The 25,308-nt window shown below is 36.5% G+C and overlaps 1 protein-coding gene across 1 annotated transcript in view; it reads left to right on the top strand.

Annotated features, from left to right (window-relative positions):
* The window catches only part of LOC133297380 (BEACH domain-containing protein B), a gene marked incomplete at its 3' end in the record, with an annotated part of 44,497 nt that extends 19,459 nt beyond the window's left edge, over positions 1-25,038 (top strand). The window contains exons 14-41 of the mRNA XM_061496505.1: positions 1,914-2,069; positions 2,262-2,303; positions 2,439-2,783; positions 4,486-4,659; positions 4,794-4,954; positions 5,045-5,363; positions 5,498-5,930; positions 6,031-6,367; positions 6,914-7,102; positions 10,323-10,578; positions 10,800-10,991; positions 11,066-11,281; positions 11,429-11,605; positions 13,172-13,284; positions 13,408-13,869; positions 14,041-14,254; positions 15,223-15,444; positions 15,564-16,034; positions 16,122-16,445; positions 16,549-17,001; positions 17,094-17,140; positions 17,265-17,358; positions 18,983-19,189; positions 23,098-23,223; positions 23,319-23,690; positions 23,805-24,079; positions 24,303-24,356; positions 24,588-25,038. Of these exons, the coding sequence (XP_061352489.1) occupies positions 1,914-2,069; positions 2,262-2,303; positions 2,439-2,783; positions 4,486-4,659; positions 4,794-4,954; positions 5,045-5,363; positions 5,498-5,930; positions 6,031-6,367; positions 6,914-7,102; positions 10,323-10,578; positions 10,800-10,991; positions 11,066-11,281; positions 11,429-11,605; positions 13,172-13,284; positions 13,408-13,869; positions 14,041-14,254; positions 15,223-15,444; positions 15,564-16,034; positions 16,122-16,445; positions 16,549-17,001; positions 17,094-17,140; positions 17,265-17,358; positions 18,983-19,189; positions 23,098-23,223; positions 23,319-23,690; positions 23,805-24,079; positions 24,303-24,356; positions 24,588-25,038 (6,882 nt within the window). The remainder of the gene's footprint in view (positions 1-1,913; positions 2,070-2,261; positions 2,304-2,438; positions 2,784-4,485; positions 4,660-4,793; positions 4,955-5,044; positions 5,364-5,497; positions 5,931-6,030; positions 6,368-6,913; positions 7,103-10,322; positions 10,579-10,799; positions 10,992-11,065; positions 11,282-11,428; positions 11,606-13,171; positions 13,285-13,407; positions 13,870-14,040; positions 14,255-15,222; positions 15,445-15,563; positions 16,035-16,121; positions 16,446-16,548; positions 17,002-17,093; positions 17,141-17,264; positions 17,359-18,982; positions 19,190-23,097; positions 23,224-23,318; positions 23,691-23,804; positions 24,080-24,302; positions 24,357-24,587) is intronic.
* Between the last annotated feature and the right edge of the window lie 270 nt (positions 25,039-25,308).

Here is a 25,308-nt window from a genome sequence, read left to right on the forward strand (position 1 = left end):
AACACTAGCTAATTTAGTAAAATTTATACCTTACTGAAAAAGGGAAGAAAATTTTGCTGGCTGTAGTGCTGTATTTTTGTTCGTAAGTTTTTGGTCAACAGTATTATTGTCACTCTTTACAACAGAATGCAACCGTAAAAAGAAATTTGAGGCTTCTTGATGCTCTTTCATGGATTAAAATACCTTTTATGTTGTATAACCTGATATTGAAGGTTTAATACTGAAGAACCAATATTTGATCAATCTCGGCTTATTTGGTTGTCTTCTATCTCTAATTTTGAGAAGTTAAGGGTCTCTCTTTCTCTCTCTCTGACTGGAAAAAAATCACAAGAATCTAGAATACATCTCTAAAAGCTAAAAAAGCATATGATCTTTACAGCACAAAAACATAGGCTTATATAAAACATGTGATCAAAATTTCCCCTTGCTATTGTCCCCTGATCCAAGAATTTGTGCCTCATCACATGCTTTTTCGGGATGACATAATCCTAGTGGAAGAGTTGAGAGGGAAATAAGTGGAAAACTAGAATTGTGGAGTGAAGCTTTGGAATTACATGGTTTTAGGTTAAAGTGTAAGTGAAATTGTTATGAACCAGCGAATGAGAACAGAGAAAATGTATGGAATATAGAAAGAAAATGGAGCAATTGTATTATTGATGACTGAAACACAAACAAAAAAAGGTGAAAATTCTTCTCCAAGGGTTTCCCCTTCACACAGTTTCCCCTTTCACAATTCTCATACCTAAGTTCTCGAATGCTATCTCCTATATAATTTTTTGCTATTTATCCCCTTTAATTTATAGATTCTAACTATAACTACCTTACAAATATCAACTACCTAATAGATATCCAACTGTCTAACTCTGACTCCTTTCTCTTTTATTCTTCTGGGTCCTAGCTATACCATTCCCTTGAAGTTCAACCTTCTTCCCAAGGTTGGAATTGGGAAACTGCATGCTGATTGTCTCTCTCTTAAGCCTCTACTTGCACATTTCCCTGTTTTCATCCAATTGCTTGTCTTCCCCGAAAGTTGTGACCCACGTGGTCTACTCGAGCATTATAAATCACAGTTGCATGTACTTAAAATCAATTTTTCAGAAATGTTTTTGCACCATACATCATACACACGGTACATTATTAAAAATGTAATTGTATTACATCCCTGGAATCCAAATTCAGAGAAAATCTGTAACAATGGGCAAATTGCAGTGATCTGTGTATAAAATACTTATATATTAGATGATGGATCCAACAGTTCAACAGGTATTCCCTCTTCTTCATGGAGCATTCTCCTCCTCTGAGAGTTATTCTCAGCCAATAATTTCCTAATCAGAAATTCCCTATCTACTCCTAATTGAGGAATAATTATCTGATTATACAATAATAACTGCATGTAACTGTCTGATTACATACAATTTCCTAATTAACACACTAATTCACCCACATAACTAATTAACTCCTTAGTTTTCTGTTGTCCTCAGCCTTCTAATATAAACTGAAAGGTTTAGAACTACTAATTTCCTTATACATATCTCATTCCCTCTTGTATAGGTTATCAGACTGATTTCCAGTACTGTAGACTTAAAAGATTCATTGATTTGTTCCCACAATATATCGTGGCAATAATCTCAGCCAGGGGAAATAGGGGGCTGCCTAGCTAGTGAAAGCTATTACTCTCTAGGTTTTAAGCTGCACCAAATTTTCTGTCTTCTGTTTTCTGTTTTTTTATTATCATTCAAATTTGGGTCTAGACTGATTGCCTCTTATTGATGCTACAATTAATATATATTTTTTGGATTCTTGTCCTTTTTGCTCTGGAACCAGGTTGGATTATACATCGCCCTGTACTTGCTTGCATTTTACCAATGCACTTCAATTCTAAAGTTTACTTCTTGTTTCATTACCTCTTGCAGGCTGCATTTAGAGCTCTTGCTGGAAAAGGGTACCAGACGCTGCAGAGTCTGCTCTTGGATTTTTGCCAATGGCATTCAAGTAAAAGCCTTTTAGATGCTTTGCTTGACATGCTTGTTGATGGTAAATTTGATATCAAGATGAGTCCTATGATAAAGGTAATTACTAGTAAATAGTTTTGAAAAATTGTTTGATCCACTTGCAATGTTTCATTTTCTATTTCAAGGAACTGAAGAAAGTGGCATTTAGTGCATGCAGATGCTACATCTTATTTAGTACTATTAAATCTTCTTTAACAAATCTTATTTTACTGTTTCCTTATTTTTCTGCTTTTCTGTTTTTAATTTCAGAATGAAGATGTAATAATATTGTATCTGATTGTACTGCAAAAGGTTTGCAATCCATTTCCCCTAACTTTTTCCTTACCAATTGTTATTTTTCTTGATAATTATCTTAGTATTTACTAAACTTTGTTTTGAGAAAATAATGCCATCTTTTTTATTGTTTGCTATCTTGTGGTCGGGCAGAGCAGTGAGTCGTTGCAGCATCATGGGCTAGACGTATTTCAGCAACTGCTAAGAGATTCAATTTCTAATAGAGCTTCTTGTGTCGGAGCAGGAATGCTTGATTTTCTTCTTAATTGGTTTTCTCTAGAAGATAATGACAGTGTGATATTTCAGATTGCCCAATTAATTCAAGCCATTGGTGGTCATAGCATATCAGGGAAGGACATCCGCAAAATCTTTGCTCTACTCCGAAGCGAGAAAGTTGGGATGAGGAGGCAGTACTGCTCTGTTTTGTTAACAAGTCTCTTGTCAATGCTACATGAGAAGGGGCCAACTGCCTTTTTTGATTTTGATGGGATTGATTCTGTAAGTCCTGAGGCCATTATAGACATATCTCTAGAACTCCCGGTTCTTCTTTAGTTACTATTTGAAGTATTTTGCATCAGCAGTACTTTTTCTTCCATCCTGTATATATGCTAATGCAGGGTGTATATTATAATTCTATGGTGTCACTAACTTACATCAGGAAGAATAGAAGAATCATTTGGATTATGAACTCTTTTTATTAATAAAGTTAATAGAAGAGAGAGAACAAAAGGGGAGGATATATATCCTCAAGAACTGCTTACAGAGAAGACTACCAATAAGAAATAAATAGAAGGAAATCATTAGCTCAGAAGAGCTATCCAATCCCTTTGCATTTTACAAAGTTAATGAGGGAATATCCCATTCCTCCAATTAAAAAAGGGCTTTTATTTGTAATGAAGCCCAAAAAACTAGTTTGTCCACAGAGACTGTAAAAGCTCGCATTGCTGCTTAAACGTTATGGCATCATGTTCTACCTTCGGACCTCAATCACCTGCAAAATATGCTCATGCCTCAACTGAATCTATTTTCCTTGCTGTTCCTGAATGTCTGAAACCATGGAAATGGGAGGTCCACAAATTCTCCTAAGGTAGCTGGTATGCCTACTGCTTCCAAAAAATAATAAAATGCATATTACAAAGTTGCTAGGCAATTTCAGTATTTAAATGGTGGCTATGAATCTCCGCTGTGAGACACATCAAACAAATGCTAGGGGATACAAGTGTACAACCTGATATGGTCTGCTTGCCGGTGTATCATATTTTTTATTTTAAGTCATAATTCATACACACTAAACTAATTTTAACTTTGGCAGGAGTTTTGGTCTTTTGTGACAGAATTAGCAGGGACTAGATTCTGGCTAGAAGGAGTTTAAATCAAATAACGGGAAAAACTTATCTGAGCTATTAAGGAAGAAACAAGTAATCCATTAAATCCAACAAAGGTCACTTCTTGGAAGCCTTGTTAGAGATATATAAAACTATTTATGTTTCTTCACCCAATAGCATAAGCTTATAGGAAAGTTGGTTCTTGGTATCAAAGTTTCTATGACCAATTGGTTTAGAGTTCGATCCTTGTTGTCCCACATTCTTCTAATACAAAACTAAATTTCACCACTAGGGAAATGAGCCTGTGTATTATGCACGTTCCAAAGCCCAAAGGGGTCATGCGTGAAGGGCTGTGTTACTGATATAATAAAATCATTTATCTGTTTTCACCCAACAGCCTAAGCTTTTGGGAGAGTTGGTTCATGACAAACCTCTTTACTTGAACTGATGAATATATTAAGGAGTGAATATAGTTGGAACTTCTGTTATTGGGGTTGAGTGGGTTATGACCATTCTATTATCTTTTATAGAAGTCATGCCAATACAATCAGAACTGGCTATGCCAAATCTTAACGAGCAGCTGACAGAAATGCTACCTAACCATGTCAATCTTCACATTTATGTGGCATTGTATTATCTTGACTTAATTGTGAACTATGAATCTGAATTCAGACATGGATTCAAAATAATTTTTGAATAGTTCTTAATGAGCTCCAAGTTAAATTACAAATACTCTTGGATGTACGATACCGTATACTGTTTGTTAAAGTACATTTTTTTGTTTCCTTGCTTGTAAATTTTTTATTGCCAAATGTAATACTGGTGCTTCATTCTTGTATGTGATTTATTATCTCATTCTTTTCAAATCCTTGTAGGGTATCATTCTTAAAACACCTCTGCAGTGGCCTCTCAATAAGGGCTTTTCTTTTTCCTGTTGGCTCAGGATTGAGAACTTCCCTAGAAGTGGAACAATGGGTCTTTTCAGTTTTCTTACCGAAAATGGAAGAGGTTCCTTGGCTGTGCTTACAAGGGAGAAGCTCACTTTTGAGGTAGGAAAATGAATCTTCTGAAAAATTTCTTCTTTTGCTCAAGTTATGCATTGTTCCTTGTTAAGGTTCTTTGTGTTGCTTTAGTTGGCCTTACCTTCAATACATTCTGTTTTTGTTTTGCCTGTCTCTTGCAGTCAATTAACCTGAAGAAACAGCGTGTGGACTTGCGTGTTAATTTAGTCAGGAGGAGATGGCATTTTCTTTGCATTACTCATAGCATTGGAAGAGCATTTTCTGGGGGTAGCTTGTTGAGATGTTACTTGGATGGTGATCTTGTCTCATCTGAAAGATGCAGGTTCAAACCGTGATAATTCTTTATTTGTGTGATTAACTGCTAAATTGCTTATTGTGACTCTGACTTGATTTACATGCTTTGTTTGTTCAGGTATGCAAAAGTCAGTGAATCATTAACAAGTTGCATGATTGGTGCAAAACTTAAGATGCCTCACTATGAAGACAGTGCGCTCATGTTTGAATCTATCCGAGATTCATGCCCATTTTTCGGCCAAATTGGTCCTGTTTATTTATTTAACGATGCCATTTCAGTTGAACAAGTACAAAGTATCTACTCTCTTGGACCAAGTTATATGTATTCGTTCCTTGATAATGAAGCTTCACCAATTTCTGGTGACAAACGACCAAGTGGGATTCTTGATGTCAAGGATGGTCTTGCATCAAGAATTATCTTTGGACTCAATGCCCAGGTCCTTAATTTTTTTCCTCTCTATATTCCTCTACATACATATGTATTTATTATTTGTTTGTTTTCATATAAGAGGCATGTTTGGGCCATATTTCATCTAAGTGTGGACTCTAGCAAGTTTATTATTTTTTTCAGGCAAGTGTTGGCAGAATGTTGTTTAATGTTTCACCCATAATGAGTCATGCATTGGATAAGAATTCTTTTGAAGCAGCTGTAATTGGTGGGACTCAGTTATGTTCAAGACGCTTGCTGCAGCAGATAATATACTGCGTTGGTGGTGTATCTGTGTTTTTCCCTCTTATTACCCAGTGTTGTAAATTTAAAAATGAAGAAGTTGGAGAATCTGAAAAGGTGCCACTAGCACAGGAGATGAGGCAGTGCGTAACAACTGAAGTTATTGAGCTTATTGCCTCTCTTTTAGATGATAATTTAGCAAATCAACAGCAGATGCATATTGTGTCTGGATTTTCTGTCCTAGGATTCTTGTTACAATCAGTTTCTCCAAGACAACTTAATTTGGAAACTCTTTCTGCTTTGAAGCATCTTTTTAATGTTGTTTCCAATTCTGGTATATAATTTTATCCCATTTCTTCTACATCCATTTTTCATTTGATGATATTTTCTTTTGCCGTATCTTTGCTTTTTAATTCATTTTCAATGTTCCTCAGGATTGGCTGAGCTGCTTGCAAAAGAGGCGATATCTAGCATATTTCTTAATCCTCTTATCTGGGTTTACACAATTTATAAGGTGCAACGTGAACTATACATGTTTCTGATCCAGCAATTTGACAATGATCCTAGATTACTAAAGAGTCTATGCCGGCTTCCACGTGTCCTTGATATAATTCACCAATTCTATTGTTATAATGTAAAGTCTCGATTATTAATTGGAAGTAACCCTCTTCAACATTCTGCTAGCAAACAAGTTATTGGCGAAAGTCCTAGTAAAGAAGAAATGCATAAGATCCGTCTGCTTTTGTTAAGTCTTGGTGAAATGAGTCTCAGGTACGGTTTCTTCTGCTTTATTAGTTTCTATGTTCAGAACTTTATGTTTACTTCCATCTTTCCCCTTTACACTAAATATCAGTGTTAGGAAAACCGGTCTGGCCCGCCGGTCTGACCGATTACCGGACCTCCAACCGGTTTGGTTCAAATATTGGATTGGACATTGGTAATACATTTGACCTTGTATGAAACTGGTATTGAACCAGCACCGGTTTTATAGAATTTTGTGCCAAATGCTTGGAAAGTAACATTGTTGGGATTCGAACCTAGACCATGCGGATGCTTACGACGCATACCCTTAGACCAAATCTATTTGTTAGTTATAATGCCTATAATTTTATATTTATTATATATCATTATATATATTTAATTCAAGCGGTTGAAGCAATAACCCACTGGTTGAACCGGTGATCTATTGACCCAATATCCCGACCGAGTTAATAACCTGTTTGAGTTTGATAACATTGCTAAATATTCACTTTAGTGTATTCCTACTCTATATAATCTCTCTTATTTTTTCTTTCCAAATTTTTTGGGAATATGCAGGCAGAACATTGCTGCTGGAGACATAAAAGCTCTCATAGCATTTTTTGAGACAAGTCAGGATATGACCTGTATTGAAGATGTCTTACACATGGTTATTCGTGCTGTTTCCCAGAAATTATTACTTGCTTCTTTCCTTGAACAAGTTAATATCATTAGTGGTTGTCAGGTTTTTGTCAATCTTCTCCAGAGGTATGTCACACTTAGCATTCTTTACATGAATTTTACAGAAAGGAAAAATGAATTTGAAATCAACTTTAAACTGCACATATTTATGGACAACATTGTCGTTGGAGTTATCTTTTCCTCCTTCCTTTTTGCCTTTTCAACAATTTATGTTGCTTGGGTCCCACCTTTATCTTGTTCTTCCAATAAAGCATGTTTATTCATGAAACTGTGGCTGAGCTAGTTAATGTTAAAAGACCTTTTTTCATTCAGCATTTTGTTTATTTTCACTATTTTGTGACATTGACAGCTTAGAGATGGACACAACTCTAAGGCCTACATAAAATACTTTTTGAACAATTTGTAACTGTTTGTCGTCAAGAAATATATGTTAACCATTCACGAAGCATATATGGTGGCTTCCTCTTCCAGTAGTCGCTGATTGTTAACAGGTATATTAATCATTTAACCAATATGTAAAAAAGGGTCATAGTGCCAAGTTAAAAAGATTCTAAACCAACAAAACTCCAAAAAAGGTCATAGTGAATTTTTAGGATGTTTGGAGTACCTTGTAAGTGAGTAAAAGGAAAATCAACACTTTTTGGGAAGGATTGGGTGTGTTCCCTCGGTTGTGGCTGTTCAAGGACTGATAAGTTCAGAGCACATGGAGTTGATTCTAGGGATGGCGCTCGGCAAGGTTGTAGATTGGAGGTCTCTGAATTGAATGGGAGTTGTTTGGCTAGGTGGGTCTCAGCCTTCGTCGCTGGGACCTGTTTGGCAGAGGAGAAACGGTGTAGAAAGTATGAAGAGTGAAGAAAGAAAGAAACCAAGAACTTTCCTAACCCTGATGGCTGGAAAAGAACCTAGCTCTTTATACCATGTTCAAGTGAATTTTGTGAATGGCTTGAAGAAATTACCTCAGCCCTATACATCGCATATAGGATTTACAATAACTAATAAAAAAAGGAAATATAAAGAATCAATTCAACCCAAAAGCTTAAGCTATTGGGTGAGGTTAGATTAATGGTTTTATATATCTCAACACGTCCTCTCACACGAGAGCCCACTGGGCTTGAAGGATGGATAATGCATAGACCCACCTACCTATGCTAAGAAAATTCCACAAGAGAAAGTGGGGAGGCGGTAAGGATCGAACCCGGGACACGAGGTTCTGATACCATGAAAAGAACCAATTCAACCCCAAAGCTTAAGCTGTTGGGTGAGGCTACATTAATGGTTTTATATATCTCAACATGAAACAAGGAAACTACAAAATAAAGCCAAATCTGAACAAATCTAGCTAATTAATTACAGATACACAATCCCTAAAATTATGGGTTCTATTTCCTAAAATAGAAGATATTGTAAAAAGATTATTCATCAGGGGCTTTTGGCGGTGTAGAGAGAGTAGAGACAAAAATTATGCTGTAATAGGATGATTCGAACCATACTTATTAATCTTGGATAGCGGTTGACCTTCCAAATTGCTATAGCACTATAGCGGGTAGCGCTGCAACGCTACTATGCAAAGTGTACCTAAGTGATACACTAAATTGTACTCCACAAATATAGAACTTAAAATATGAAAATGTGACATAAAAAACAAATTTGAAGGATCTCAAACTCACATAAATGATTTCAAACATTAAAATTCAAATCATAAGCAAGTTGAAGGAATTAAAGTCTCAAATAATGTAACACAACAAAATAAAGTGGCAAAATTAGTCAAAATTCAAACTGCCACTTAAGTGAAATGTCAAAATCAAAGAACTTGAGGAACTAATCATAATTGAAATCATGAACATCCAAATCTTCATCTTCACTACTTTCACTTGTATCAAGTTGTAAATCTCTTCCTTCTACGACGAGAACACTTTTGCAGAAACTACTGTAGCAGCGCAATAGCGTCGCGATTCAGGCTCAATAGCGGCCGCTACATCCGCTACACTTCACCTGATTGTCGCGGCGCGGTTTGTGGCGGCCGGCCGCTGCACCGCAATGCAATTTTGCTATAGCTTGCTAAAGCGGGGCTATTCACAAGTATGATCCGAACAACACAACATACTAATGTATATATAAATCGCTTCAAGGTTGTTAGTATCGCACGATACGCGATACGTATCGTGCGATATGATACGATACACCAGAAAAACGATCCCAATCGCATCCCTGAATCGTTTATGGTCAGAATTGTAACAAAGAATCGTTTAAATCGTACGATCCAGTTGCGAATCGTGAATCGCTACAAATTTGCGATTCAGGTTTAAAAAAAAAAAAACCAACGGTCGCTGAAGTTGAAAAGATTAAAAACGTAATCTGAAGAGTTGTTTTGCTTCAGAAAAATTTGGGATTTAAAATCCCATTTGAATCTCATATAATAACAAACAACAAAACTGAGAAAGAACAAAAAGGAAAACAAAACAAAAAACAGAGAGGATGAGAGTTTTTATATAGAAGATCAAGAAGAGGCTTTGAAGGTTCTTGAAGGTGGGAGACTCCTCGTTGCAGAGAGTTGAAATCGGAGAAGAAGCGCAGTTGGAGACTCCTCGTTGCAGAGCCAGAGAGTTGAAGGCCGAAGGCTGAAAACGGAGAGTATAGTACGATATTCGTTTAAAACTCTTCGGTCTGCACTATTTCAGCTTCTCATCTATAAGAATTTCAGCTTTTCACTATTTCAGCTTTTAAAACTCTTCGGTCTTTCAAATATATTAAAATATTACAAAATATCTCTGGGCAGCTGTCGTGTTGTGGCTGTGGGTATGGTAATGAGTCATGTAAATCAGTAAATGTGTAATACATGTCTCTCAGAAGAAGCTTTTTAGAATATTAAAAATCTAAGCTTTAGTGGTGTCTTGTCAACTTTGGGTAATGGGTATATTGGTATTTGGGTTTTTTTTAATTTGGATTTATATTATATTATACATTTTTTAGTTATTTTTTTTAGTTATTTTTTAGTTATTTTTAATTTGTTTCTGAATCTTACGATTCGATACGATTCACGATTCACGATACTAAAAAACAGCCGAACGATTCACGATACGAATTGCGATTCAACAACCTTGAATCGCTTAAACTATGAAAAAATAAGTGTTTCTTTGTCTATAAAGAAATTACAAAAGATAATATTATTGTTGTCGAAAAATTTTAGGTTCAACTTATAAATATATTGGAGGTTACATGAATAGTTATATGAAATTAGTATATATCTGGTTCTTATGCCACCTTGTATTTTTTTGGTTTGTCCTAGGGAATCTGAGTCTATCAGATTGCTGAGCTTACAGTTCATAGGGAGGCTTTTGGTTGGCCTACCATCTGAGAAGAAGGGGTCAAGATTCTTCAATCTCCCAATGGGAAGATCCAGATCTCTTTTAGAAAGCCAAAGGAAAACCAGAATGCAACCGATTTTCTTAGCTATATCTGATAGACTGTTCAGCTTTCCACAGACAGATAATCTATGTGCTACTTTATTTGATGTTCTTCTTGGTGGTGCTAGCCCCAAACAGGTAATGTCATATTTGGACCACTTTCTTATGGCTTTTTCCGTGTTGGTTCAATTTTCATGCTGGCAATAGTCATTTGTGGAATGGCAGTACAAAGCTTAAGTTGTGTGCTTGGTAATGGGTTTAAGTAAACTAAGTTGCCAAGACAGAGTAAATTAGTCACATTACAATGCATATTTGATGGTAACTTGTTGGCAATCATTAAAGGAAATTGTGGTTTACAGGTTTTACAAAGACACAACCACCTTGAGAGGGCGAGAGGCAAGGGCAGTAGTTCTCATTTTTTACTTCCCCAGATGTTGCCTCTGATTTTCAGATATCTGTCTGGTTGTGAGGATCCATCTGCAAGAATAAAAATAACCAGAGATTTACTTGACCTTCTTGATTCAAATCCTTCAAATATCGAAGCTTTTATGGTATGACTTTTGTAAGTTCATCTTTTTTGTTAACAGTTGATGAGTTATTTTATAATTGATGATATTGTTAATAGGAATATGGGTGGAATGCCTGGTTAACATCATCTCTAAAGCTTGATGTGTTAAAAGACTACAGTGCCAAGTTACATAATCAAGGTGACAGTGGGATGGATGAGCTGCTCTCGGTGAGGAATTTGTTTTCTCTAGTCCTCTGCCACTATTTGCATTCTGTTAAAGGTGGTTGGCAACAGTTGGAAGAGACAGTGAATTTTCTTATGCACTCTGAGGAAGTATGTTGGGTATCTAACTAGACTTGACGTTATACATTTCAATGATACAAAATGTGTTTATGAGAGTTATTCTAGTTTGGTTTTTATGGTCAGCATATATCATTTTATATTCAATTGATGGTTTTGTTTCAAAACTTTTCTTTGTAGGGTGACAATTCATATAGATTTTTCCTTCGTGATATATATGAGGATTTGATTCAGAATATGGTGGAGCTGTCATCTGCGGAAAATATTTTCATGTCACAACCCTGTCGAGATAATACATTGTACCTTCTGAGATTGATTGATGAAATGCTGATCTCTGAAATTGATAAAGCACTCCCGGTATTGGGTTTACCTGCAATTTTTATTTATGAATTATTCATTTTTTTCTTCATAAAATTTAATATTATGAGGAAAGTAAGTTGAATGCATGGAGGATGAGATATCCTTATAAAAACATTAAAAAATTAAAGGTGGATATCAGTGCAACAGAGTACTTGAATTTCAATTAAACAGCTGTTTTCTCAGCATTGTACAAATGCCAACAGAACTTTTGTATCTCATAAGCTAGGCATGCTAGGACTTCTGCTTGATGTATTGGCACTCTACTCAACAATATTCACAGCTGACCCACATGAACAGTATGCCACTACATCGAACTCCTCTAATTTCTTCCTAATCATTATACAGCTACAATAAAAAGATGTTTCTAACGGGGGGAAAGATGACCAAAAATAATAAAGGGTCCTGCTCCAAATGTTTCAAGTTGAGTGATGAGACCTTGGGATGCACCACTCCAAAAGCTAGCTCAAAGAGTGGGAGTGTCCAAAGCCTTATAAACCCCACATTAGTTGCCCATACAACCAATGTGGGACTCCAAGTCCCATACCTTGCAAATGGAACTCCAACATTCCACCACGCTTCCCTAGTGCTTGCCCCCACGCACAACTCCATGTGATGGATGCTCTGATACCATTTGATGAGGCCTTGGGATGCATCACCTCAAAAGCTAGCTCAAAGGGTAGGAGTGCCCAAAGCCTTATAAACCCCACATTAGTTGCCCATACAACCAATGTGGGACTCCAAGTCCCATACCTTGCAAATGGAACCCCAACATTCCACCACGCTTCCCTAGTGTGTGCCCCCACGCACAACTCCACGTGATGGATGCTCTGATACCATTTGATGAGACCTTGGGATACACCACCCCAAAAGCTAGCTCAAAGAGTGGGAGCGTGCAAAGCCTTATAAACCCCACATTAATTTCCCATACAACCAATGTGGGACTCCAAGTCCCATACCTTGCAAATGGAACCCCAACATTCCTGAATACAACCAATGTGGGACTCCAAGTCCCATACTTTGCAAATGGAACCCCAACATTCCTGGATTTATAAGGCTTTGGGCACTCCCACTCTTTGAGCTAGCTTTTGGGGTGGTGCATCCCAAGGTCTCATCAAATGGTATCAGAGCATCCATCACGTGGAGTTGTGCGTGGGGCACGCACTAGGGAAGCGTGGTGGAATGTTGGGGTTCCAGTTGCAAGGTATGAGACTTGGAGTCCTACATTGGTTGTATGGGCAACTAATGTGGGGTTTATAAGACCTTGGGCACTCCCACCCTTTGAGCTAACTTTTGGGGTGGTGCATCCCAAGGTCTCATCATTGAGAAACGATGTTGAAACAAGCTTTTTTCAAACTTCATTATATATCACTCAGAGATCAGGAGATAATAGTCTATGAGGCCTTTGAGCCTGCTACTAGATAATGTTATATGTTTAATATTATTTAGGAGATAATTAGGTGTTGTATCATGCTTTGTGTATATATATAAATTTTGAGCACTTATTACAATATTCAAAAATTGATAGTCTTTTGTTGAAGATTTGCTAATTTTTTTCCCTTACAGTTCCTTGGAAGTGATTTGGATTTTCACCTTGATTTGGAAATGGAATGTCAGAAGGAGTACAGCTCTGCCTTAAAAGAAGTGTTGATAGGAGAAGCTGATGAGCAAACATCTAGGTATTAAAATGCTGAACCCTGCTTTCCCCTTCCTTCTCCTGGCACTACCTACAACAATAAGAACAAATAGCTAATTGATGCTTGCAATAGCACTATTTACAATTTGGTCTTGTACACTTTCAGAAAATCACAGAATTTTAAGCAGCCAATACTAAATGATGATACAATTGAAGAGAAGTGGTGGAATCTATATGACAAATTGTGGGTTATTATTAGCAAGATGAATGGTAAAGGACCCAGCAACATGTTACCCAAGTCATCGTCAATCGCAGGACCATCTCTTGGTCAAAGGGCACGTGGTTTAGTTGAGTCATTAAACATTCCTGCTGCTGAAGTGGCTGCAGTTGTTGTATCAGGAGGGATCAGCTCTGCTTTGACTGCAAAACCTAACAAAAATGTTGATAAAGCTATGGTTTTACGAGGAGAGAGGTGCCCTAGAATTATTTATCGCCTTGTTATTCTGTATGTGTGTAAATCCTCCCTTGAAAGGGCATCGCGGTGTGTCCAACAGTTCACCTCACTTTTACCTAGCCTTTTAACTGCTGATGATGAGCAAAGCAAGAGCAGACTGCAACTTGTTATCTGGTAATATTTATACTTCTACATAATAACAAGTTTATAAATTTGTAAGTTTATTTATCATGGATTATATTTTTAGGATTTTTTTTTTGGTATATATATATTTTTCATTGGAGTCTATTCACAAGTTTTCAGATGAACCTATCAGAAACTAACTTTTGGATTGGATGTTGGTAGGGCTCTGCTTTCTGTTAGGTCACAGTATGGAATGTTGGATGATGGTGCTCGTTTTCATCTTTTATCACATTTGATACGGGAAACTGTCAATATTGGAAAATCAATGCTTGCTACTAGCATCGTGAGCCGAGATGATGCCTTGGATCCTAGCTACAGTTCAAAAGATACTGGATCCATACAAAATTTAATTCAAAAGGATCGAGTTCTGGCAGCAGTATGTCTCAAAATGCTTTACTTAGTTAATTATATTGTTGAATATATGCGCGCACGCGCGTGTGTGGGATCCAAAGCCATTGAGAGAATTTAATTAAGAACAAGTTGATAATGAAATGGTTGAAAGATATATTATGCTTTAACTCTTAAGACGTTTCTAATCTATGGATTGAAAATAAACTTGGTTTAATGTGAAATTTCTAATGATGATTTTTTGAGAAATTTGTCCTATATTAAGTTATCAATATTTGAATAGCAGTCCATGCTACCCCTACCCAGGATTGAAGTTATTTGATAGCCTTCAGTTGTATAAAACTGGTTTAGATCATTCCAGGTACCGAAGTGTAAAGTGACTAGGTCTATATGATATTGTTTAACTGCAAAACTTTTTGTCAAATAGTGCATAAAGTGTGTTCATACTTGTTAATCTAACTAATTGTTCAAATTATTTGTTAGAGAAGTATAATATAACACCATTGAAGGCCCATCATTTAATAGCTTAAGCTTTTAGGTTGAAATGGTTCTTTATATTGTATCCAAGTCGACATAACTAAGTGGTCACTTCCTCCCACACTTCCTAGTGGAATTAAGTCAGCACAAGGTAGAACCAAAAATGGGTCTGTGCAATATCTATGCTTCAAGTCCCAAAGCTCTTGCATGAGGGGGTGTGTTAGAGAAACATAATTTGAAACCATTGAAGGCCCATCACTTACTAGCCTAAGCTTTTGGGTTAAAATGGTTCTTTATATTAATTGTTCCATTACCTGCTAGACTATTCCTATACTATGTGAGCGATCATGTAGGCATCTTAATTATGAAATCGTTACTTATGACCTAGTTGGCTATGGTTGCTGGTTTTTGTTGTTGTATAACAGATTGATTTTTTCCGTACCTCTTCTACATCCCTAGTTTTTCTCAATGTGTACCAGTGCTATTTCACGTTTTTAACTGATTTCTTTCACTTTTCAGGTCAGTGACGAGGCCAAATACATGAACACAGCAAAAACTGACCGGACCCAGCAGATACAGGAACTTCATTCTAGAATAGATGAAAACTCCTTGGCTGAATCTACTAGTAAGAAAGCTTTTGAAGATGAGATACAAAATAGCTTGAATTCCGTTCTTGATTCAGATGATAGCAGAAGAGCTGAATTCCAGCTTGCTTATGAGGAGGAGCAGCAAAATGTTGCTGTATGCATAACATCCTTTAATTTGATATTTAATTTTTTTGTTGGCTCAACTTTTCTCCTCATAAAAGATGCTAAATGTAATATTAGTATGTGTATAAACAACTAGGGTTGCTTTTACAGGAAAATTGGATACACATGTTGCGTTCATTAATTGATGAGAGAGGTCCCTGGTCTACGAACCCTTTTCCAAATTGTGCCTCAACACACTGGAAACTCGACAAGACCGAAGACACATTGCGACGCAGGCCAAAACTAAGGCAAAATTACCATTTTGATGAAAATCTGTGTAATCCTCTTTCTGCCACTGCTAGTGGGGTTGGTACTCCTGTCAATGAAAGTAATCCTGGTTTTGTGGGTAATATACCTGAACAAATGAAGCAACTCTTGCTGAAAGGGATAAGAAAAATAACTGATGAGGGAACCTTGGACATTAATGAAACCAATACTGAAATAAGTGGACAAAAGACACTGATTCCCCCTGATCCTTCAGACTGCCAGTCCTCAGACGCACTTAAGGATAGCAGTGAAAGAAAGGATACTGTGCAAGAACGGAAAGACACTTCCTCTTCACCTGAGACAGAAACTAGTGAGGTATGCGATTCAAGGAATATGATCTTTTGCTATTTAAAGGGAATCTGAAATTGTATTGCTGATGTCATGTCTAATTTCCATTTTCAGGTGCTTGTGTCAATTCCATGCGTTCTTGTGACCCCAAAGAGAAAATTGGCTGGTCATTTGGCAGTCATGAAAAACGTTTTGCATTTCTTTGCTCAATTGTTGGTGGAAGGTACTGGAGGATCATCTGTTTTTAGAAACTTCGATGCCTCAATTAGTTCTGATCTGACCAAGTCTGATCAAAAGCAAATATCATTGAAGTGGCCTGCTTCTGATATGGATCTTCAGAAGGGAATTACAGTTGGTAAAGTAGAGGTAATAAATGGAAATGGATCTGTTAAACTTATGAGGTGTGTTAAACGCCATCGAAGATGGAGCATGTCCAAGGTTGGTTTACTGGTTTCATTTTTTTTTTAGGCATTTTACATATGGATATCTGATTATTCCTGTAACTTTTTTTGGGTGATTCTTTGTCTGATTATCATTTTAGATAAAAGCTGTTCATTGGACTCGGTATTTGCTCAGATATACTGCAATAGAGATTTTCTTCAGTGATTCAGTTGCCCCAGTATTTCTAAACTTTGCATCACAGAAGGATGCAAAAGATATAGGAAACTTGATAGTTGCTACAAGAAATGAATACTTATTTCCCAAAGGAAGTGGAAAGGATAAGAGTGGATCTATTAATTTTGTTGACCGACGAGTGGCACAGGAGATGGCAGAAACTGCCAGAGAAAGCTGGAGGAGAAGGGATATAACAAACTTTGAATATTTAATGATTCTCAACACACTTGCTGGAAGATCTTATAATGATTTGACCCAGTATCCTGTTTTTCCTTGGGTCTTGGCTGATTACTCGTCAGAGGTTCTTGATTATAACAGATCATCTACATTTCGAGATCTCTCAAAGCCTGTTGGGGCGCTTGATACGAAACGATTCGAGGTTAGTTAGTTGTATTGTTTTTTAACATATTGATTGGAATGCTCTTCTTTGTTTGTTAACTAACATTCTTATCTTATGCTTCTTGCGTTTAGGTGTTTGAAGATAGATATCGTAACTTCTGTGATCCTGATATACCGAGGTAATTATTAGGCCTGGTTTTAGGGTTTACGGTGATCATTTTTAGTTTGAACTTTATCTCTCTCACACACACACACACTCATAAAAAACTTCTCTCATGTGCTGGTGCTTGTCTATTAATGCAGTTTCTACTATGGATCTCATTACTCAAGTATGGGTATTATGCTTTATTACCTTCTTAGATTAGAGCCCTTTACGAGTCTTCACCGTAATCTGCAGGTATCCCTCTTCATGACATATTTTAATCATTACCTAACTTGTGGTATATTCTACTTGAATTTACACTACAAAAATGCTCTGTTATGTTAGATATGGTGTTCTGTCTACTATTAGTCTAGCATGAAATGTCTTGCAATGAATGTACAACAATTAGTTTCCTTGGGGAAAAGATAGCAACTATCCTCCCTTTCCCCCTTTTTTCTGTAAATAATTTTTATTATAGTTAATCGTTGTTGACTTTATAACTTTTAGGTAAGAAGGAGAAAATAGAAAATAGAGACTCAATATTAAGATATCATATTGATGGGGAATATGTCTCTCATGTTGCATTGCACGAGACAATTTTGTCTCATGCAACACACAAAAAAGGGGCTGAGACCCACTAAGGAGAAGAGCGAAAAAATAAATGGGCTCCACCCACTTTTTGTGCGTATATGGGATAAAATTGCCTCTGCAATATGAGAGACATATTTTCCTGTATTGATATGGTATATCATGATTTGATACCAAACACCAATCAATAACCCTATTTGTACTAGGAATTAGGTTAAGTTCTAGACTCCTAATCTTAATTAAATAAGCGAATAAATAACTTTCTAAACATTAGATACAATCTAATGGTACCAGTAAATTGTAATTAGAAAGAAAATGGAGACTAGCTTCTTCACTTGTATTTCGACAACCACAAACAAAATACAGCAGTTTCAGAGCACAATGCCCCTCGGTATACAGAAAAAGACAGAGAAATGAAGAACAATTACACCATAAAGACAAGACTCCAAGCTCGCTCCTCAGAACCTCACAATCCAGGTCCAAAGAGATTCCAATTGCTACTCCAAAACTGAATTCATGCGTGCCCCTCCCCTTTCTCCTTCACACCCCTATAACCACTCAATGCTCTATTCCACTACCCCCCCAATTCTCCCACTCCATTCACAGCTTGCCACTTGTACTGATTCCTAACTAACTGCTCACCATCTCCATTTTCTTCCTCCATCTGCTATACTGTTACCCTCTGTTGTTATTTGGTGGTATTGGGCTTTCTTCCCTTTCTTCTTATGTTTATAGACAAACTTCAAGGCCCATCAAAATCCCTAAGAATAAGATAAGATTCTTAACAAGATAAGATCCCTAAAAATATGATGTCATGATGACACAATCATCCCTAAGATAACATATGTTGTCATAATCTATTCTGTGTCACTCTCTTCCTCTTAAGTTATTTTGTACATATTATAACATTTAAGGTAAAGCTTGCTAAGCCTTAAGTTGAACACTTGGAAAAAGAAAATATCATAAATATAAAGTGAGCTCCATAAAACATGGCTGCAAACACAATTCAGGGATATTCAGATGCCAAAGAAGAGAATTGGAAGAAAGTTAACTCGATTAGATGGCTGTAATGATCATCTAGACAGCAAGTTCATGGCAAGAAATTAAGCACAGCAAACAACATTTTGAAAGCTTCAAACAACAGAAACAGTCAAGATATTATGAGATATTTTTAGTATATTCTCACGTGTTTCATTGCCTTGTGTTTTCTTTCTTATATTTGCTGCTAAGTTTTTTTCCCCTGTTACTTACATTACATCACGATTTATATTTCTACTGCTATTTCTGTCAGGGTGGTAAATTTGATCATGCGGATCGTCTTTTTCAAAGCATTGAGGGCACATACAAAAATTGCCTTACAAATACTAGTGATGTGAAGGAGTTAATACCTGAGTTCTTTTACATGCCTGAGTTTCTTGTCAATTCTAATTCTTATCATCTAGGAGTTAAACAGGACGGTGAACCTATTTTGGATGTTTGCCTCCCTCCCTGGGCTAAGGTACATGAATTTCCAAAAACCAACTATATGCAAAACAGAGTAGCGTACTCAAATAATGCTGGCTATTGTTAACATATTGTATCATGGGAATCATACAAATCTATATGGTGATGATCCCCTATTATCATCTCCATCTTCTTTCTCAGCAGCAAGCATTTATCAGATTATATCTTTAGAATTCAAAAAATTTGTTGAAGTATAGGGATTTAGGTAGGGAAGGAAGAAAAGAGAGAACAAAAACTGAATAATATGATCATATTTGTTACTCTAAATATTCTAAGATACAATCAAGATATTATGAATTGTGATTTAAATTATTTTAGTTAGGTAAGAAATATCAAAACCTTCCGGTTTCTTTTGAAGATCTACAAGAGGAATCCCTTTAAATTGCTTTAACATAAACTGTGAGCAAACACCTAAGAAATGTATAAAGAATTAATTCAACTCTAAAGCTTAAGCTGTTAGGTGAAGACCATATTAATAGTTTCATATTATATCTCTTTAAAAAGCCTCCTCACACAAAAGATCACTGGCTTGTAGGATGGATAATGCACAGTCTCTGCCTACCTATGCTTATATACTACCATAATATTTAATTGTTTATTAATAAAATGAGTGATTTTTATCATATATGGTAGGTTAGGTTAGTTGTTATTAATTGATATCAACATCAATATCAACCATTTTTATCCCAAACTAGTTGGGGTCGGTGGATGTTGAAACCAAATGAAAATATTGAGGGAAAGGTAAGGGGAAGAATAAGTAAATAAATAAATGAAATAAAAATAAACAAAAATTAAAAAGAAAAATACAAAAAAAAGAATAAAGAGAGATAAATAAGAAAAAAATAGAAAAAAAATAGATCAATAAAAGGAAAAAATAAATAAAAAGAGAGGAAAATCATTAAATAAATAAATGAAGAAATAAAGCAAAATATAGGGAAAAAGAACTAGACATGGATAGTCTAGAACATAGGAAGAAAATGGGTCTACCCCTGTACAATGCTAATAGTTTTTCTTCTATCCGTCCTAAGACACATCATTTGCTAATTTAATTCTCATTCCATTAAGTCTTATTTTATTATTTTCTCCCTAGTAAGTTTTGACTGACCTCTTCCTCTCTGTGTCAGCTCTTAATAATAAACCATCTCAATTTATGTTCTATTATCTTTTCAGCCGCTGGTACCACTCTTACTTTTCGTCGAATATCTTCATTTCTTATTTTATCCATCCTTGTATGACCACACATCCACCTTAATATTCTCATTTCCGCTACTCCTATTTTATGTTCATGTTGCCTATTTGTTGGTCAACATTTATCTCCATATAACATTGCAATTCTTATTGTTGTTCTATAAAACTTTCCTTTTAGCCTCAAAGAAATTTCGCGATCACACAAAAATCCTGATGCACTGCATCATTTCATCGATATTGTTGTGATTCTATAGTTCACATCCTCATTACTCTCTCCACCCATTTACAAAATAGATCCCGAATATCTAAAAACATCTTTTCCGAGTACCTCCTATCCAAGCAAATGCATGAAATCCTAATTTCTATTTCTTGCCGTAAATCCTTTAGACTCCAACGTGCTCCTCCACAATTTTATTTTTTTTATGGGAAAACTTCAAAATCTCCATCTGAGTTTTCTTAATTATCACTTACCTCCCTCACAAATTTTTTAAATCATTTACACCCTTATTTAGATTTTTTTTATCACTTATCTCCTTAAGTTTTTTTATCACTTACCCCCCTCACTTAGGGGGGTAAATGATAAAAAAACTTTAAGTCAGGGGGCAAATGAATCAAAATTTTAATGAAGGGGTAAATGATTATGAGGAAAGTTTCAGGTTTTTTTTTTAAGTTTTCCCTTTTTTTATTAATGTTAGCTTTGGTATTATCAATAAGCACAATATCATCTGTAAATAGAATACACTATGACACTTAATCTTGGATATCTTTTATTTGTTCATCCATAACTAAGTATAAAGATAAGGACTCAAAAGTAGAACCGTGGTGTACACTTACCGTGATAGGAAAATAACTCGATGTTCCATTATAAGCCTTCATACATGTAGTAATATCATTATACGTATCCTTATTTGCCTCTACATACTTGTTATTAATGGATATGGTTAGATATAATAGAGTTACCTGATCTTAGTGGTTATTGTTTCACGATTTGAGAGGATACTCCTCTAGGTCCGTAGTAGGATAAAAAGAAGCAGAAGAGGGGTGAGATTAGAATTGAGTTGTGGGGACAAACTAGACTCTCGAATTCTGGTCCAGTTCTGTCATAAATGTCTGTGGGTCTTGCAACCAAGGAAGCATGGATACTCCAAAAAACAGGGATTGTCGTGTCCGACATGGTGTCTGACATGCGGTCAACATTCCCGACACGTTGACCATTTCGACACGCGAATTTGACTGTGCCCGACACGGTCAAATGACATTTTCGTAAAAATATTATATTTTTTTCAAAAAATTATTTTTTCTAAAAATTAAAATATATTAATAAAGCTTCCATCTGATCATATCAATTTTATTTTTTTTGCCTTTTTTTGCCTTAAGTAGATAAGAGATCATCTCAGCACCATCGTTGTCATTCCTGTTACGCACTTGCTGTGTCTCCTTCTCTCCGATCTCTCTCTTTAATCTTATTTGATCTCTCTCTGTGATATTATCTCTCTCTCTGTCATCCTAGTTCCTGTTTTTTGTTAAAGCTTCCACCTTTATAACGTGTTGATGGGTATTATTAATTTAGTTTCATTTTTTTGTTAAATTATTGAATATTAAATGAAATATACGCTATATTAATTAAAAATATTATTTAATATTAAAACGTGTCCCAACGTGTCGAAATCCATATTTTTTTAGGATTGACGTGTCGGAGTGTCGTGTCGTGTCACGTGTCGCGTGTCGTATCGGTGCTACATAGCTTGCAACTGTTCCGTCCTGTACCAAGAGGGTGGTTCTGCCACTGGTTCAAGGCTGCCAGAGTGTCAAAAGCAGGGAGGTCAGTCTATAGCAGGGAGGAATCTACAAAATAGAGGAAAACTTCTGACGAACTAGTCAGTAGCAGAATTAGTAGATTTTGGTGCAAAGAATGAAAACATATGTAGTGATGTGTCGTATCAAGTATTTATAGGAGATGTAGGTTGTCGTTGGTCCCCTTACATCATAATTGATGCTGGCCACATTTTGATTGCATTAATGAGATTCCATTATGCCATTTTTTCCTTATTGGAATCTCCTCCATGTGTGGTTAGGGAGCATTTTGTGTAGGCACCTGAAAGATCAGAGCTATGTCTGAGGGGCTGGCTCGGTGGGGTGCAGACATGGAATTCCGGCTCTGTTACCGGGTGAAGGAGGAGCGCTGGTTGTTGCTTCTAATTGTAATACCGTAACCATTATAGCAATAACGTGGTTATCTTAAGGAAAAGCTTTATGAGGCCATTTCACCTATAGAAAATCATTAATATTTATCTTAATATGTATGACAAACCAAACCAAGGATATAAAATAAGGGAAAAAATATATGTTGTACTATAAACGTTCCTCTGTGGTTGAACTACAGGTCATAGCTAAAATTTTTACACGTGAATTAGGATGAAAGTAATTTTATATGATGAAGTAAAACTCTAGCATAATTCTTTCAAAGTGAAATATCTTCAAAAGTGTGCCTTATTTGAGTGAGCTGTACCTTTCAAATGTGTTCATTTTTTTCAAAAAATAGTTTATTGATGCTTGAGATTTTTAATCATTTTCTTTTATTTTCTTGTCAAATCTACAAGATGAAGCAATCACTAGTATACTTTTCTTTTGTAATTAGATCTTTTCAATTTTGAAATACTTGCGTGCAATGGAACATACCAACCAGAATTTCCAATTACTAAATTATTTGCACAGGGTTCACCAGAAGAATTCATTAGGAGAAACCGGGAGGCCCTTGAAAGTGAATATGTTAGTTCAAATCTTCATCAGTGGATAGATTTGATATTTGGTTACAAGCAACGGGGAAAACCTGCTGTAGAGGTATACATCAAGATCCACATTTTTTGTAGAATTGGCTAAACTGTAACAGTATCCAGGTTTGTTAAGTTATTAAAACTTCAAACATTTGATTATAGGCAGCGAACATCTTCTACTACCTAACTTATGAAGGCGCCGTTGATCTGGAAACAATGGAAGATGATTTGCAAAGAGCAGCTATAGAAGATCAAATAGCCAACTTTGGTCAGACTCCAATCCAGATATTTCGTAAGAAACACCCAAGAAGAGGGCCGCCTATTCCAATTGCACATCCTCTGTACTTTGCTCCCGATTCTATCACTTTGACTTCCATTGTTTGTAACACAAGTCATTCTTCACCAGCTATACTGTATGTTGGTCTTATGGACTCAAATATTGTCCTTGTGAATGAGGGCCTCAACTTGTCTGTTAAGATGTGGTTGACAACTCAACTGCAATCTGGTGGAAATTTTACGTTTTCTGGTTCCCAGGTTAGGCTTTGGTTTCATCAGACACTAAAATACATTGGGATTTGTTATTAATGTTTCTTATTTTTATTAGAATTATGTTTGTTTTCATAAGTAAACAATTGATTACTTCTGCAGGATCCATTCTTTGGAGTTGGTTCTGACGTACTTTCTCCACGTAAAATTGGGCTTCCTGTGCCTGAAAATGTTGAACTTGGAGCACAATGCTTTGCAACAATGCAGACACCCTCTGAGAATTTCTTAATATCATGTGGCAATTGGGAAAACAGTTTTCAGGTCATATCATTAAGCGATGGCAGAATGGTGCAGAGTATCCGACAGCATAAGGATGTGGTGAGCTGTGTTGCAGGTATGTTTCATGGTTCAAAAAGGATTCCTAACCTGGTGACTATGTGATATACCATTTGATGCCCTGGAATTTACTGTCTTGTTTGTAGAAGAGGGGCATGCATCCCTTAAATCTGGTTTCTTCTGTGATCTTGCCTGCTCAATGAAGAGATATAAAGTTTTATTTTGGCCTCTTAAACCATAAGTGTGTAGCCATTATGGTCATTTTATTCTAAGATGTTTTCTTTTCTGTTGGTTTGTTAGTGTCCTTAGTGTTATGTTTTTCAGTTGGAATAACAGCTGTCAATCCGTTCAGTTCAGTTATTTTTCTGTTAATCTTCGGTTAGTTAGTTAGATGTTGTTAGAATATTAGATATGATATGATTAGATTTGATTAGATATGATTGGATTCTGTCTTATCCGTAAATAGTCTGACTGTATTCTGACTGTATTAGGATTAGGTTTGGATTAGGTTTGGGCCTTACACTTAAGCCCATTAGGATCTCTATATATTGTAACTCCCTGACACAGATCAATACATAACGTATTCTTTTACATTTAACTTGGTATCAGAGCTTTTTCGCTCTGGGGATCCGCTTCCGCTAAAACCCTAAGCCCACTGCTTAGGTGTTCTCTTCTACTTTACCGTGTGTCTCTCCGGCTTGTTTCTTCAACTGTCAGAACCACTTCCCACCGCCAACAACCGCCGCTCGTCACTGTTCAGGCCACCGGAACCACTTCCGGCCGCCAACAACCGCCGCTCGTCACTGTTCCGGCCACCAGAGCACTGTTCCGGCGAGTTTTCAGCCCAGACTACCTGCGATCAGGACCGTCTCATCCCGGCGACCAGTTCTGTGGTGGTCCGACCACCGTCGCGTCATCAACGCGCCTCCACGCGCCGTTCTTCTCCTCTGCGCGTGGTGCTCACGCGTCATCTTCAACCGGCGCGTGTGCACTGTTCCGGTGGATTTTTCCGGCCGTTCTTGGACAGAACTTCTCGCCTTCTTCTCCTCTTTCTGGATCTGTGCTTGGTTCTTTGTGGGTCTCACTTTAGACGCGTGGTTCTCCTTGATTGGATATCGTTTGCCTTCGTTTACGGCTTTTATATTCTGTTTTTAAATGGCAGCAGCGTCCACTGATCTCTCGGAGGTTAACTCTCCTTGTCCTCCTGTCAAAACTTCCTCAGGAATCATCTCTACTAATATTGGGCTCATTACATCTTCCAAACTGAAGGATTCTACCTCTCTTGCTGCGAATATAGCTCAGTCAGACAATGCATCATTTGGTTCAGTTT

This window comes from Gastrolobium bilobum, unplaced genomic scaffold (genome assembly GCF_033153095.1).
Source record: "Gastrolobium bilobum isolate Gb01-03AN ecotype WA unplaced genomic scaffold, APGP_CSIRO_Gbil_v1 utg4067, whole genome shotgun sequence".
In the NCBI taxonomy this organism is placed as follows: Eukaryota; Viridiplantae; Streptophyta; class Magnoliopsida; order Fabales; family Fabaceae; genus Gastrolobium; species Gastrolobium bilobum.